At 38.5% G+C, this 17,758-nt stretch overlaps 1 protein-coding gene across 2 annotated transcripts; it reads right to left on the bottom strand.

Annotated features, from left to right (window-relative positions):
• Positions 1 to 322: 322 nt before the first annotated feature.
• On the bottom strand, positions 323 to 17,219 carry LOC149842528 (tubulin-folding cofactor A-like). Of its 2 annotated transcripts, XM_090001473.1 has the most exons (7): positions 17,045 to 17,203; positions 14,631 to 14,711; positions 14,458 to 14,529; positions 12,745 to 12,882; positions 10,266 to 10,424; positions 741 to 827; positions 323 to 661 (listed from the first exon to the last, which is right to left on the bottom strand). In XM_090001473.1, exons 5-7 carry the CDS (start codon positions 10,416 to 10,418, stop codon positions 563 to 565), a joined length of 339 nt encoding a protein of 112 aa, XP_089857599.1. In that variant the 5' UTR covers positions 10,419 to 10,424; positions 12,745 to 12,882; positions 14,458 to 14,529; positions 14,631 to 14,711; positions 17,045 to 17,203; the 3' UTR covers positions 323 to 562. The 2 variants fall into 2 exon arrangements, with proteins under 2 accessions (XP_089857599.1, XP_089857598.1); XM_090001472.1 differs by lacking the exon at positions 12,745 to 12,882 and having other exon boundaries at positions 17,045 to 17,219.
• Positions 17,220 to 17,758: the final 539 nt, after the last annotated feature.

Genomic DNA, 17,758 nt, shown 5'->3' with positions numbered 1-17,758 from the left:
AAGGAACATCTCTTGAATCGTCCAATTATGATACATCAACAAATTTTTATAAGGCTGGAAAATTGACGGCTCAGGATTTTTTTAAAATATTCAAGCATCCAAAAATCATGGTTTTTGTTGAAAAATTACGATCCAATAGTCGATTCCTAGCAAATGGACCATGTTGAACACATCTGCAGGATCCGATTTGAAAAAAAAAACATAAATGCCTAGTTCACACTCTAGTTCTCATATTTCCAGTTCCCATATTCTAGTGGCCTTGATTCTGAATCTAATAAAATCTAATTTAGTTTTGAACATGAATTAGTAGCCTAAATTAATCTTGATGTCCAATTCATTTTCTCTAATTTATTCTCAAATCATTTCCACTATTCCCCTTTCAAATGCCTCCTCCCAAATACAGCCTCAGTCACTTTCAACAAAATCCAAAAAGGAAAATGTTGGATAATGTGGGCTATAAAACCAATTCACAATTTAGCAATTTATATCAAAATCCAATGCTTGCAAAAACCAGTATAAGCAGCAATATAAAATGTTGGACCAAGAATTGCCCATCAAATAGCTAAGCTGCTCCACTCTCAAACAAAGTTTTGATCTCCCCAACTACCTTCTCAGCTTCATCAATTTCTGGCCCTTGTTTGTTTTCTTCTTTAAACTCTTCCTGAAAATAACCACATAAAGGATGAGCAAAGAAGACCAAGCTAAGGTTTCCACTATCATGAAGTTGCAAATGAATTTACCAGTACTCCTTGAAGATCAGCCAGTGAAGCCTCCAAGCGCTTACGACAATCAGGTATCATCATTCTTGACTCGGCTAACACATTTTCCTGCTCAAACCAAACTAATGAGATTTAACATTATTGAAAAACACCGACAGATTTATTAAATACCAACGAGGATTAAGACCAAACAAGCTGCTGAAACCATGTAGAGTTATAGCAGAAAAATACTCAAGATGTGAGCTTTTTACATGAATAATCTGAAGGTATCAGAGTGGTAACAAATCCCAAACCACACTTGCCTATTCTTAAATATCACAAGGAAAATGTGAACAATCTGCATATCTCGGTTGTCAAATGCAGTGTAGGTTCACTTTAGCATTTCCCGTTTATTTCTCATCATGATCAAGGAAACGACGACAGCATCTAAATTATACACCAGATTATTATAATATTAGAGTGCACTACATTTATCAAGAATTACCAGGCTAAGGTGTTTGCTGAATAAAATTAAGCCTCATGGTGCAGTGACACTTCTTTACTACACAAAGCTTCCGCATATCAATGCCCAGACTTCTCCATGATGTCACATTCCATGTCACATATCTGAGTTTCATTTGGGATCCCCCTCGATTTCTCTTCTATCATCTTGATTTTGAGGTTGTTGAGGCCGAGAAGCTATGAACTTATGCATCAAGGGCAATCTGCATTTCTCATGCATTCTGGTACATTGAGGATATTTATTTATTACATGGTTGAAATTTACAATCTAATTAAGTTGGTGATGAGAACCCACTAGAGCTGTGAAACCTCAGTTGAATGAAGCCAGATTATCAAATGCAACTCTATAAAGAGTCGTCATCTTTCTTTGTTGGAATAGATCATGGTGACAATGTTGATGTAATCTAGCTGCAACTTTGCATCCATTTACGTATGCTTCAATTTTATGTACTTTTTTTGCAATTCAAAAAGAAAAAATTATAAGAAATCGAGTGAGAGATAGGTTTACTTCATGGCTCACCTGCACAGGAAACAGAGAAAGAGAGAAGCACAAAGCTGGGGCGGCAGAACACGCACGACCTCTAAGCCATAATTCTTATAAATAAAAGCAAGAATACAATGGGATGATATTAAAGAGATATTACAGAATTGCCATTAATGAAACATCATTTTGCATGTTCTATTTAACGTGCGTATGGATCTGGATCCAAATCCATACGCATACTATATTTTAACACCCTCCCTCAAGTTGTACGTGGTTTTGAAGCATGTACAGCTAGATCTTCAATAGCCAAAATTGACGTCATGTTAACCCCTTGGTAAACAAGTCTACCACTTGATCTTTTGTTCGAACATGACGTAGTTCTATCTCCTTCATCTCGACTTTCTGTCGTATAAAATGTTGATCAATCTCAATATTCTTCGTTATGCTATGCTGAATAGGATTACACGCAATGTTTATTGTGTTTTGATTGTCACATAGAAGCAGGGTTACCGGAAGCGCCTAGCTAAAAGGGGAAGCGCGCTTCGGAAGCGTGAAACGTCGCGCTTCCGAAGCGTGGGGGGAAGCGTCCCCCTTTTTTGGGAAGCGTGCTTCTCTTTAATGGGGGACGCGTTTCCCTTTAATGGGGGACGCGCTTCCCTTTAATGGGAAGCGCGCTTCCCATCACGCTTCCCCCTCGCTTCCCCCACGCTTCCCCCTCGCTTCCCCTGTTTTTTTTTTATTTTTTTGTATTTTTTTATTTTATTTTTTTCGCTTCCCCCTCGCTTCCGAGACGCTTCCCGAATCAGTCCTAAGTGGTCCCACGCTTCCCCGCTTCCTAACATTTTGAAAGTGCCTCGCTTCCCGCTCCCGCTCCCGCTTCCTCAACTGGCAACCATGCATAGAAGAAATAATCGAATAATTGTCTCCCCAAGGTCACTCAAAAAATGTCTAATCCATGTAGGTTCTGTCGTGCCTGCAGCCATCGACCTGTATTCAGCCTCTGTACTTGATCGTGCCACTGTCTTTTGTTTTATGCTACTCCAGGACACTAAATTGTGTCCAATATATACACAATATCCAGAGACAGATCGTCTCTCATTCGGATCTACTGCCCAATCTGCGTTTGTATAAGTGATGAGTTCATGCCCTTTATATAGGTTATTGTTCTTGCGATAAACAAGTTTGTCTCTTATAGTTCCTTTTAAATAGCGTAGAATGTGTTTCACAACTTCCATATGGCCTTCCGTTGGAGCATGCATAAACTGGGATACCTGATTGATAGCATAAACTATATCAGGTCTGGTAAAGGTCAAATACTGCAGCATCCCCACGAGGCTTCTATACGTTGTAGGGTTGACACAAAGATGGCCATCTTCAGAGCTCAGCCTTTGATGTAACACACTGGGAATGCTGACTAGTTTGCAATTCGTCATCCCGGCTCTTTCCAGAAGATCAAGAGTGTATTTTTGTTGCATGAGTGTAATGTATCATGTTGTCTATCAACTTCCACACCAAGGAAGTACCTCAACTCCCCTAAATCTTTCATCTTGAAAGTTTTCATTAAAAACTGTTTCACGTCTTGTACATGGTTATCTGAACTCCCAGTGATCACAATGTCATCAACATATATAAGAAGTATAACGACGTTTGTCTTTTGATAAATAAAGAGCGAGTGATCCAGAGAGCATCTTCTAAAACCATAGCGTTGGATTTGCATAGAGAAACTTTCAAAATAAGAACGAGACGCCTGTTTCAACCCATACAGAGATTTCCTCAGTTTGCGCACCCAGACAGTAGGATCCTTCTCAGCATATCAAGGTGGTTGCTCTATATATACTTCCGCCTTTAAAGTTCCATGCAAGAATGCATTTTTAACATTCATCTGGCTAAGCCTCCATCCTCGGTCGAGTGCTAGGAATATGATGACACGAATTGTACCCATTTTGACTACCGGACTAAAGGTCTCATCGTAATCTTCACCATATTGTTGTGTGAACCCCCGAGAGCAACAAGTCCTTCGAGTTTATACTTTATTTTATAAACCCATTTTGAGCCAACAGCATTCTTTCCTTCCAGCCGAGGTACTATTTCCCAAGTCTGACACTCATGAAGTGCTTCCATTTCTTCATTCATAGCTTCAGTCCAATGACGGGATTGAAGGGCTTGATTAAAACAAGTGGGTTCCTCCTGTTTTGTGAGCTGAGACATAAACAACTGGAAGTCAAGAGAAAATGTCTCATAACTCACCCATCGTTGAATAGGATGCCTAATGTGTGACGACATTTGAGCCAGATCATTAGCGATGCTTTCCACATTCCTCGGCCCTGTATTTTTGTCCCTCCTAGTGTATATTTGTCCAGAGAAGCGTTCTACTGGAGGTGGCTCAACTGAAGATGGTTCAACATGCATCTGTAAGTCATCCAAACTCTCTACTCAAGCCGAAGGAAGGACAATTCGCCTGACATGATTCTCCTGTATTAGCAAAAAGATCTGCGCTCGTCCATGGATCATATACCTCTACTTTTCGAGATGGCAACTCTTCGGAGTCATTAATCTGAAAATTTTGTTCATCCAAAACAACATTCCTGGAGGTCCTAATACGTTTTGTAGTAGGGTCATAACATCGATAGCCTTTGTATTCATCCGCATATCCAACAAATCTGCACTTAGCGACCTTATCCTGAAACTTATTTCGCAGAGATGAATCAATATGTACATAACATATACAACCAAAAACACGCAGCTCATCATAAGAGGGATGTTGCCCAAATAAAGTATGATAGGGAGATTTCTGATCCATAAGTGCCATAGGAAGACGATTTATGACATGAACATATGTGTGAAAAACTTATATCCAGAGACTAACGGGCACATTGCTATCATGTAAAATACTCATCGCACTCTCGACAATATGCATGTGTTTCCTCTCTGCAACCCTATTTTGTTGAGGGGTATGAAGGCAAGAAACCTGTCGACTTATTCCTTTATCCCGAAGAAAGACAATAAACTCGTTCGATGAATACTCTCCTCCACCATCACATTGTAAATGCACAATATCACAGGAAAACTTGGTTTTGACTATCGAATGGAATTTCCGAAATATTTGGAAAACTTTATGCTTATGTTTCAAGAAATATATCCAAGTATAACGGGAATAAGAATCAATAAAGATAACATAGTAACGACTGCCAAAAAAAAAAAAGGAATAGGTGCAGGTCCCCAAACATTGGAACAAATAACCTCAAATGGCCTTGAAGCTCTTTTATTAATGATATAAAACAGAAGAACATAACTTTTGCAGAGTTCCCATGAGGAACATTTATTACTTTCTAAAAATGAACATAAACTAGACTCTGGAAGAAGACCATCAGATACAAGATTTTCAACGAAGCCCCGACTACAATGTCCCAAGTGATTGTGCCAAATGTCTGGCTTATTACAATGAGATTATGAATTAAAAACTTTCAATCAAGGGAAAAACAAAGACTCTGAAGGCGAAGACACTGAAGAATCCTTGGACGACTTCAACTGGAGAACTGGGACTGAAGACGAAGACACTGAGGGAATCTCCTTGAAGACGTACATGTTTCCTTGACGCTCCCCCTTAGTGAACGCCGCCTTCGTTCGTAGATCCTTAACATAAATAAAAGAGGGAGTAAATTCGACGAAAGAATTCATATCGTCAACAAGTTTAGCTATAGAAACAATGTTCTTTTTAATATTAGGGGCAAGAAGGACATTGGACAAATGAAGTGAGTCCTTTGACATAGGGATATGTGCATTGCCAGTATGACTAATGGAGTGATAAGTTCCATCTCCCGTAACTATACTACATTTTTCAAAATAAGGCAATAAGTGAGATAACTTACCCGCATTACCCGTGACATGAGTGGCAGCACCAGAATCAACGTACCACTCGCCTTGCTCATTTTGCTTGATCGTCATCTGTGACAATGTTGATAACAAAAGTTGTTACACATCTGTAGATGGCGCTTTCGTGTCCACAGTAGAAACTTTATTTTCAATTTTGTTTATTTTTCCTCTATTCTGCAGGTTAAACCAACAATCGGCTTTCACATGTCCTCTTTTGTTACATAAGAAACAAGTGGGCACTCTCCTCTGATTACCTGCATTAGAGACACCCAAAATATTAGGTGTAGGTAAGACACCACGTCCTCTCTGTCGAAAACGGTCTCGGCCTCTGCCCCCTTGATGCCCTGGATTCCCTCGTCCAAAACCTACAGAAGTCTCTATAGCCAAAACTGAATGGGAACGAGCTGATTCATTTCCCCCTGTCCTTTGTTTCATAATCATCTCATGCTGGAGAAGTTTCGCTTGAAGATCGTCAAAATTGGGCAAGTGAGGAAGACATGTCAAAGTTGTGGTAAACATGTCAAAATCAGTGCCCAACCCATTAAGGAGTTGTTGTACTTTGTCTTTATCTAAAATAGCACTTCCATTAATAGCCAATTGGTCAGTAATACTCTTCAAGTGGCCTATGTATTCCATAACTGTCATGGACCCTTTCTTTAAACTTTGAAACTCATTCTTTAAAAACATAACTCGGGCTTCTGATATCTGAGAGTATGTCTGAGAGAGCTTATTCCATAAATCTGCCGCAGTGTAATCATCAGAAAGAGTAGCCAACACTTTTTTGGAGTGTTGACGTAATATACGCAACCAAAGATTGATCTCGTTTTCTCCAAGCAGTATACTCCAGATTCTTAATAGATTTGGTAAATGCATCACCCCTTTCATCCATATCAATGAAAACAATGAATATGCGAACAAAAAGGATTGAAGAGAGCAAATTGAGTTGAGGTCACTTAATCAATCAGCAGAGCTGCAATAAAAATATGTACTTGTGCAACCAATACCTTGAAAGAGAATTCCTTTTTTTGTTGTTGTTGTTGTTGAAGACGAGAATGTAATCTGTTACGGTCTACCTATAGACATTGCACAAAAAACTCATATTTCACTGCTGATTGAAAAGGATGGAAAACAGCAAAACAAATTCGAGAAAATCTGATACGATGGTGAATGCTAGACTATGACAATGATATTTCGAACAAAATAGTATGAATCAAGAAGTATTCACAGCACATACTTAGGAAAATATTAACGCACGTTAAATAGAACACCGGAAGTGCAGTTGTAGACAAAAGAATAGTGATATCGAAGGAGATACAGTCAAAGAGGTGAGCGCAGATGATGATGTTGAAGATGTTGACAGACGATGTTGAAGAAGAAAGAAACGCTGCCTAAGCAGTGAAGAAGATGAAGCCTTTAGGAGAAGTCTTCACGGCTAGTAAGGATGGCAGCCGATGTTGAAGAAAAAGAAAGAGATGCCGATGTTGAAGAAGAAGAAAGAGATGCAGCCGATGTTGAAGAAGATATTGACATACGATGTTGAAGAAGAGGGAAGAGATGCAGCCGAAGGAAGAGATGCAGCCGAAGAACATGATGGAGTCTTCACGGTTGCCTTTTCAGATCTCGTTGAACGTGTCGTTGGTAGGGTTCCACAGCCGTGTGCTTTGATACCATATAAGAAATCGAGTGAGAGATAGGTTTACTTCACGGCTCACCTGCACAGGAAACAGAGAGAAAGAGAGAAGCACAAAGCTGGGGCGGCAGAACACGCACGACCTCCAAGCCCTAATTCTTATAAATAAAAGCAAGAATACAATGGGACGATATTACAGAGATATTACAGAATTGCCATTAATGAAACATCATTCTGCGTGTTCTATTTAACGTGCATATGGATCTGGATCCAGATCCATACGCATACTATATTTTAACAAAAATCAACAATAATATATGTACTAAATAAAGTTAAAGAAAAATAACTATAAACATTAACAGCATATGTGCGGCTATATAAAGTCAAATTTGAAATGAAATATTCAAGAATGGAAAAATCTTCTAGGGATGAAAGAATTGAAAATTTCTGTGAATGGTTTAATTCAGAAATATACGCTTTAGGCGACCACAGGTCCAAGGATTTAAATTTCTGGACCTTAATCCATAATGTGGTAAATTTCTACAAACAATGATAATGTAGAGGGTGAGAAAACAATGTATGAGCAACCAAATATTGGAAAAATGGTAGGGGCTGGCAATTGGGCCTCGTTGGAACAGGGTCAAGATAATGAACCCAGTAAACATTTTGGACTCCAGCACAGCCCAGACTAGGCTTAGAGTCTTAGACCCTACCCAATCATCAGGCCAGTCAGGCCAGTCCAGCCCATAAATCTGTCTTTTGTAGAAGGGTGATGGACCTGACTGGACTGGGGTTTTGAGTGTCTGCCGGACCCTCCAAATAGACAGGCTCATTTGACTGGACTGCAGCCCACTGACAGACCAGTTCCTTGCCCACCCCTAACAAATGGCACTAATCAATCCCTTGTCCACAGTAGGCTCATTACATGCTTGTTTGAGTAATAGAAATGAGGACTCTCACAAATTACTTGTTGCAAAAGAGAACAAAATTCACAAGTTGGCAAGAAGCAATGCATACCAAGATCAATTAATATATCCTACTATCACACTCTTTGTAGTAATAACCAGTTAGTTACAACTGTCAATAGGAAAAGGCAGTGATAATGAGATGACACACAACTGGTTTATAGATAGGTATATCCTTAACAATGATCACAAGAAGAACAAATATGATTATTACCATACATTTACTCGGGAACCTTATTCCTCAGGAATAGTGCTAAAGTGGATAGACGCAGTTCTATCGCAACAGGTCAACTTTTCAGCAAATCAAGATAAATCATGAACAATCAATTCAATCACGTTTAACTTTTTATATCAAAATTAATATGTATTTTCATACTTAGTTTTCCAACAACTACGCCTTCATCCCAAAACAATTGGGGTCGGCGATATGAACCAAAAAAGAAAATCATTCTGGGTCTTCCACATGAATCCTTCTCCTCCAATCATTTCTATCTAATGCCATGTCCTCGGTGAGGTTCAAAGCATTCATATCCTTTCCTATCATCTTCATCCAAGTCTTCCTAGGCCTACCCCGACCTCTGTTAACTAATATATTTTTCCATTTCTCCATCCTTCTAACTGGAGCATCATTAGGCCTTCGCCGAATATGTCCAAACCACAGTAAACGATTCTCTCTCATCTTATTTTCAATGGGTGCAATGCCTACCTTCTTACATATCTCCTTGTTCCGAATCTTATCTTTTATTGTATTTCCACGCATCCATCTAAGCATACGCATCTCAGCTACACTCATTTTTTTAATATGATGTCTTTTGGCAGCCCAACATTCCGTACCATATAGTAAAGTGGGCCTAATAGTCGTCCTATAAAACTTTCCCTTCAACCGCAATGGCATTCTACGATCGCACAACACTCTAGTTGCACTTTTTCATACTTAGTTTTCCCTAAACCCAAATTTTGAAATTTTCACAAAACAATGTGAATAATTAAAATAATTTCTTAGACTTTTAACTTGAACATCCAAGTCTTAATTATGCATGAGTTAGAAAAGCAGCATTCTCACTAAATATAAAAAATCAAGGAAAAGAAAAATATTTCATTAAGTAAAGAGGTAGTCAAATAGATTGTGTCATTTAATGAATATATTTCTATAAAGGGTGCAATCCTCATTGCAGCATGGTAAATTTGGTGGTTCTCAATGTCTATAAAATGGCAAATATTTGTCAATGTGTGACACAACAGTTTGTCAGCAGTAACCTCTCTCTCTCTCTCTCTCTCTCTCTCTCTCTCTCTCTCTCTCTCTCTCTCTCTCTCTCTCTCTTATATATATATATATATATATATATATATTGTATTTATTTATTTATTTTAGAATCACTAGAATATGAGAACTAATGTGTGAACTGCTATTTTCATGGATTTTTTGTTCGTTTCTCTTGAATCTAATAGTACGGATGTGATCTACATGCTTGGTTTTATAAAAAAACTGCTCTTGAATCCATCCGATTTTGATGCATAAACATGTTTTTTTTAAGGTTTTAAAATCAATGGCTCATAATCTTCATAAATACTCAAGCATTCAAAAAACACATTTTTTCATCAAAAATACATGATACAATTGTTGATTCCTAGCAAATTCACCATGCCAAGCACATCCGCATGGTTAGATTTGCAAAAAAAAAGTGTTGGAAATGCCCATATTTCTAGTTCTCAGATTCTAGTTACTATATATATATATGAATTCTGCTTCTTTTTATCATGCTAAATCACAGTAAATCGACCCCATTTACAAGGGAAATGATTCAACAATTTTCATGGAAAATCATGATCATTCATGAAGATGGCCACTTGCAGCTCATCAACAATTTGGATGGTGAACTACCAAGTTCTGCTACCATGTTTTTTACAATATACGCATAATACCAGCTGACATTTTCTTCATCTGCCAACATGCCAAAGAATTGTGCTAAATATAATACAAGAACAGAAGAGAAGATGAGAAGATGATAACTAGCTAAAACTGCATGGACTTACAACCAAAAGACAACAAATAAAAACAAAGCCATCTTGTCTTGGCAAGAACTGTAAATTACCTGTTGCTTGAGATCATAAGGATCAGCTCCTTTCTCCTTCATGGCAGCAGTTTTTGCAGCTTCCCTCTCAACTTCTTTCTCATAAGAGTGAAGCTCCTTAAGTATGCGTTTGCAGGTACTTGTCTTGATTTTCAAATCTCTTATGGTTGCCATATCAGCCTACAGTAAATAGAAAATATATATCTTGTTATTTAAGAAAAAATGTCATATATACTTCCATTGATGATGCAATTCTAGGCACTTTCACATTATGTGGTCCTTCCATCATTTGTTTATTTCTTTATTTGTCTTGTTATCCTCTTTGCAAGAAATCTTTCCCATATTACCTAGCAGTATGAGATTGGGAGTGGCATCCATCGAGAATTGCTTGTTTTTGAGTTGCATTGATTAAGATGCTTTTTTCCTCATCATTGTTCTTTTATTAAGGCTGGCTCAGGATATTTGATCCTAAGGTTGACATTTTCATGTTTCGTATTACATGTTGAATGCAGGAGCATATGTTATACAGATTCCAAATGTTTGTTGTGCAGATTTTGCAGAGGAGACATATGTTCATGTTTTTTTCAGAGTTGCATTAAGAGCTTTTACCACTCCCCTTGCATGGAAAGTATGACACCACCGTTTTTGACTGATAACTAGAGCCAATCTTAGTAGAACATGAGCTGTTTAGATTATAGTGTCGTGTTGTCTCACAATTGATTTTTTCCAATGAATCAACTTTGTTCTGTAAGATGTTAGGGCAATGAAACAATGTTCCAACATTCGTAAAAGATGCAGCAACTGTGGCTTGTCATGAGCTTGGGAGGCAAGTTTAGAAGATTAAATTCACATTTTTATGGGTAGAAAGGAATAGTACTGCATACATAAGCTTCCTTCTTTTTTTCTTTCTCCTTCTCTTCATGTGGGTGCATTCGACAAACATTACTTGGAGTATATAAAAAACAAGAAAAAGGACACATTGATAGAATGGTAGTTTCATTTGTTACACTCATGTTGTGAACAATTAGAGCTTGCAGAGAAAGCATAATAAAGGAGGAAAACAACAAATTTTAAAACATGTAGAAGACGTGAAATCTTCAGGTCTACTACTGGGAGCACCATTATGTTGGAAATTTGAAAAGATACCACTAGAAACAGGTCATACATAAACCTACTAGTGAGTTGTCTAAAAGGTACAATTTTGACATCAAATGCTGCAATGAGTAAAATCGTGGATGCAAATTTAATTGTTGATTTTCTAGCTCCTGAACATAGAAGCAATTGATCCTCAAAATATTACAGAAAAGCACAGTGTATTCTTGGATACAAATTTCCTAATAATTTCAAAACCCCTCCTATTGCACATGGGATTGATTTGATGCTTGAAGGTTGATAAACTGCTCCCATGTTTCTAGCACTGTGACTGATGCTAATATGATTGTGAAGTTTATTTATAGTAAGCAATTTATTTTAGACATTTTCAGGAAAGGTCTGGTGTCACAAGGTTTGTTTTCCATATTTCAACTTTGCAATCAATTTGAGACAAGAAAAAGGAACTTGTTTCATGGTTGCCCCAGCCGAATGGGGAAAATTAGGTATTGCTATCGAGGATGTAGGAATAGGCTTAACCATATGCACTTTAGAGAGAAAAAATTTGAGAAGATGGAAAGGAAATCATTATGATTCTAGAAGCTTCCCCACATCACGCATAATTTTGGACGGATCGTGGATTGGTAGCAATTCCATCAGACAGCACCACCAAATCCCAAAAGCATAAAGGTGATTACAAACCCATTGAAGATCTCTCAGAATGGACATTGTGAACTGCTTATTAACCTACATTCTTCCAATGCAAACAAAAATCTTTAATTGTATATGAGCTTTATGAATATCTGAACTTCTGTGCAACTGAAGACATCAGAAGTGTTTAAATTTCCACTGCTATTTCCAGAATCTGTAAACCAAATCGTTGATTAATGGATTGATGCAGTAGTGTTCTATATCATGTTAATAAATTGAATGCTATTCCATTAGACCATACATCCCGGCTTCAGTTCTGGTAAAAATTTGGCAAGAGAAATCCACTGTGAGCTATGTCACATAGGTGTGGGTGTGGATGCGGGTGCGGATACGAGTGCGGATGCGGCGATGCGGCACTTTACAAACTTGGGTGTGGGGGTACGGAGAGGGTATATATATATAATTTTTAACAGGTTTAAGTTAATACTAATGAAATAAAAACAATTATCATATCATCAATTCATCATGCAATAAATCAAATTAATAATCTACAATTGCTATTCCTCATCAATAAAAAATAACAACACACTGATGTGGAGGTGCAGATATATATAAATATATGTGTGTGTGTGTGTGTGTGTGTGTATGTATGTGTGTGCATTTATGTATTTATATATATAATATAGATAAAACTGGACTTGGTTAGGGTTGACTGAATCTACTTTTGGACAGAAATGGACCTCAGTGTGGTTGACTTCACCTGACACAAAGGAAGCCGTGTCCAAGTGCCGCGGCTGTGGTGTCCTGTTAGAAGAGTCTGTGTTACATAGACTGTGAGCCACAAATGAGATTAAGATATGCACTTCATTCCCCATAATCTGTCATCACGAAGGAAGTTCTAGCAAACAAAACAGAAGATGTCATTCCTTCAATGATTCATTGCACTAAAGAGACATCTACTATAAACGTTCTCAATACATTCAAAAGGAAGAACCAAGTAGGCAAGACTTAATTCCTATCACATGGCTTTACTTCTCTTCCACAATTAGCTTTCCATTGCCCCTTCTCCTGCTCCTGATGAATCTTTGCTCGATGCAATTTTACGTTGCAAATGCTTTCCAAAGATTTGATAAGCATATAAATAACATGGCTTTCTATCTATGTCCTTAGCTCTTGTGTTCCATTATGCATTTACTCTTTGTATACACGAACTATAACAAGAAAATTATTTTTTCGGAATCAGTTCTCATGACCCACCAGCCTTGTAGGCTTGTAGCCCTGTTATATTCCATTCTGCATTCCATAGCATCTCATCCACTGACTTTCTAATATTAATACAGAAAATATTCCCTCATCTCAACAATATTCATTCTACTTCTGTAAGTCTCGAAATTTCTTCAATCGAATTACCATGTCCACTTACTATTATTGAATAATCACTTTCTCTCTATTCATGATATTTTTCTGCAATATGTAGGTATGAAACAGAAAACATTCAATCAAATTCTTCTTTAATAACCACCAGCACTTCTTTATATTATTTCACAGTTTGCACCTAGTTCAAGTAACTTCCTCTTGGCTTCTGCAATCAAGATATGGGAGAACATCACAAATAAGAGAGGAAACCACCAGCAACAAATACACCCGTTCATGCAGCATTGTGTGTGTGTGTACAGGGGCGGAACCAAGAATTTAAGCTAGGGTGAGCACAAATATGCAGTAAAAATAAATATAATTTCTATGACAATAAACTATACTAGCAAGTGCAGAGCCCCTGTGGGATTTTATATACACTTTCAATGTGCCAACAACTTGAGTGCCTAAATTTTCTCAAATATTAAATTTCATACCAATAAGACTTAGCTACATGGACTAGGCCCTGGTGCATGAGAAACCCTACTCCCCACCCACCCCCAACCACCATACAAAAAAAAACTTTCTGGGAGGAAAAAAAAAGAAGAGAACATTTCAGTATGATGAAAATGAAGGAAACACTTGTCCTTCAGAGGCAGCTTATTTCATGAAGCTCATGATTGTAATGAAGGTACATCATTAAGAATGAACATAAGCATCAACTTGAATCTTTGGAGATGGAATCATGGAAGGTCTTTCTTTTTCCATTTCTTTTTGTTTTTTTTTCTGAGCCGAATTTTCTTTAACCATTCAATGCCAAAGGTAAAAAAACACCCGTGCAGTTGACACCTTCATGAAGCATACCAAGTGAATGACAACATTAAATCCAGCAATAAAATTCGTGAAAGGGGAAAAATTCAATCATTTGCACAGTTTAGTCATAAAATCAACTGCTGTTTGCCCAATACCAGCACGACAAGGGTAGAAAGAGAACAACACTTTCATTTAGTCAAAATTTGCCCAAATTCACAGCTGTTTGACAATCACAAAGACAATTTCAGTCCAGGCCACCAACATCAAGGTTCAGACATGCATGAAAGCAGAAAGTTTAGGAACTTACCACACTGTCAAATGAACACCCAGTATTTCTGTGTTTAACTGCTCAAATTCAGAGTACTGAAGGCAGTAATCTCTGCAAATGGAAAGCACAAGGGTTCAGTATGATTATGCACACTCTTATGTAATATTTACCAAACAAAGAAGTGATGCTAAAGGCATCACAAGTCAACTCACCTGTGGGACAAACAAACGTAAAATCCAGTGGATAGAAGAAAAGAATGGTATACTTCTTCCCAATATAATCAGAAAGTTCACCTGAAAAGAGAAACAAGTTCCTAATTAGGTCCCGACCTAAGATAGTGAAACAATAGCTTGCCTTCTTTATAAAAGTAAAATGATGAGATATAGAAAGGCAACAAAAAATACTCAAAGGGATGCGGGCAAAATGTTGAAAAGCTAAATTTACAGTAAAAAGGTTTGACAAGTCTTTCTCACTGTATGCCTTTAGGCAAGGATGATTGAATTCTTATCTTCGCCTTAAGTGAATCTTGTTTCATTAATCTTAAAGCACACTTTTTGCTTTTACGCTAGGGTGAGCACAAATACACAGTAAAAATAAAAATAATTTCTATGACAATAAACTATGCTAGCAAGTGCAAAAATATCAGAATAAGAATGGGAACATTTAATGGCTGGATTCAGCAGCAGCATTCACCAGCTATGTCACATGGGTGCGGGTACGGGTACGGGTGCGGAGCAATTTCAAAAAATTTGGACACGGCTATATATATATATAACAAGATTGTAAATTTTAAAGCAAAAATAAAAAAGTAATTCTATTGAAGTAACAACACAAACTTACCAAAATATAACACATAAAGAAGCTTGTGAGTGTGATGCCGTCTTGGATCCGGGTCGGGTCCGAGTCCAAATTAATTTTAATAAATGGACAAAAATAGACTCGGTCAAAGTTGACCGAGTCCAAAATGTGGACGGACTCGGCCCCAGTGCGTTGACCGAGTCCAACACTTAGTTGACCGTGTCTGCCCCATGTCCAAAGTGACATGAAATGAGGATCTTCGAATCACGAACTTAGATTCACAAAGAAAGTGTCTAGAAAGACACTAAATCATAACCCTTACAAAGGGTATAATAGGAAATAAAATAATCTTTATTGATATGAAAACACTTAAATGCTTAAGAAGCATTTGGGAATACATTACAAGAGGGGCTGCACCCTTATATATACACTGCAGGGAGAGGGGACTCAATAGAGTCATTGGACACAGTCCAACGGCTCTAAATAGAGCCGTCTATTGCTAGTCAAGTCTGGACTGAGACTTGACTAGCAAAGTCAGTCTAGTTCAAACTGAACTAGACGACTAAAAGAAAAACATAAAATTACAAAAAAAGGAAAAGAAAAAAATATTTTATTTATATATATATATATATTTACAATTTTACATTTTAACACAAAGCCGCACCCGTGTCGGGGCGTATCGACCCGGGTGCATCGACCTTTTAGCCGAGTCCGGATGACTTAGTTCACCAGAGTTAATCAACGTACAATATAAAGGCTAGCAACCATTATGAAGCACAAGTAACAGTTGGTTCAAACTTGAAACTTTTTCTCCTTCAAGATGCAATGCCTCTCAGTGACACTCGATAATCTATCCTGTTGTTTAAGCTTCATTTCACAGAGTGTAATCTTTGGAACTAAGAGAATTCCGCCCATTGTCTCAGGATCAAACTCTATCTGATCAAACGATGAAATGATGCAAAAAATGAAAAACCCACATGACAAGCAACAGAAACATAAAGAAATTCTACATAGATTATCCAAATGATAGCACAAAAGTAAAACCCAGCTCATCCACAAGGGAGAAAATTTTAGAAAAGATAACCCATTACAAGACCATAATCACAAGAAAACACCTACGCAACTAAGAATGAAAGCCATTGATGAATAGTGAAGTAACAAAAATCACCATTTCCGCGTCAACAAGTCAAAAAATTCGGCAATAAAAATAAAGAGTCATTGACGAATAGTGAAAAAGTAACAAAGTCGCTATTTCCGCATCAATGTCATAAATTCCGCAATAAAAACAAAGCGGAAAACCGAAATCGTTTCAGCCAAAGGATTTAAAATGAAATAATGGCAAAATCAGAACCTTCCAAACATGAACACTTTCACATTCCACAAGCTAACAATTTCCAGAGAAGAAACCCTAAATTTAAGGCAGTCACTGAATGTTGACACTCAGTTATCACACATTTCACTTCTGAAACACAGAGACCTTACAAGCAATAGAAGAACAGAACATATAATCCTATCAAACTAGATGAAGTTCGCTTACTTTCCTTGTTGAAAGACCGAACCTCTCGCAACAACAAGCAAGAGGGAACAGAGAAACGCTACAATCCAACAAAATTCCAAAATCTAACACAATCGACAATGCAGGTGACACCAGATCCTAGTTCCTCATTTACAAATCCAAGAGACGATCTCTCCCCCATTGACCACACATATCTCATCCGGATCTCCTCCAAATCGCCAGAAAACTCAACCTCGCCCCAATGCAGCCATTGAGAACCCATCAAGACCTGCCGAAACCACGAACTTAAGAAATAAAAACCGCTAATTTTACCTCCGGATCGACACAGCTCCAGATCAGTCCCACCGAAGTAGCGGACGAACGGCGCCTGGCTGTGGGGTCGCGCGGGCAGGGCGGAGCGGTGGAGAGGGGGCCACCGCCACAGTGGGCTCGCGGGGAGCCGGGGAGGGCGGAGGGCTTGAGAGAGAGAGGACTAAGGATTTCGTTAGAGAGAGAGAAAGGAGGATTATGAAAGACAGCATGGACTCGAGTCGGGGCCAGTCGTCGGGCATCACTGACCACCCTGACCTGAACCCAGTTTCGTCAGGGTGGGCCCATAACCTTTGGGGATTTCAGTGGGTCAGGGTGGGCACGTGCCTACCTTCCTCCTAGCTCAGCCTCTATGTGTAGGGTGGCAATCGGGTGGGGTTGGCGGGTCAGCATATCTCAAAACGAACTCGACCCGTTTATTAAATGAGTCGGCTGTGATAAGCACGAACCCGACCCATTTATTAAACGGGTAACCCGACATGACACAGTTAACCCGTTTAATAAACGGGTTGGCGGGTCGGTTTCGGGTAAACGGGTTGACCCGCCCGCCTAACCCGTTTATTAAACGGGTTGGCATACCCCTCACACGAACCCGACCCGTTTAATAAACGGGTTAGGCAGGTCAACCCGTTTACGACACAAACCCGAACCCGCCTAAGAAGCGGGTTGGCGGGTCGTGTCGGATTTTGCCACCCGTGTATGGACAATGCAACGTAC

This window comes from Nuphar pumila, chromosome 3 (genome assembly GCF_984573655.1).
Source record: "Nuphar pumila chromosome 3, dmNupPumi1.hap1.1, whole genome shotgun sequence".
Taxonomy (NCBI): Eukaryota; Viridiplantae; Streptophyta; class Magnoliopsida; order Nymphaeales; family Nymphaeaceae; genus Nuphar; species Nuphar pumila.
Note: the sequence above shows the minus strand (reverse complement) of the source record. Positions and strands in the feature narration are given on the sequence as shown.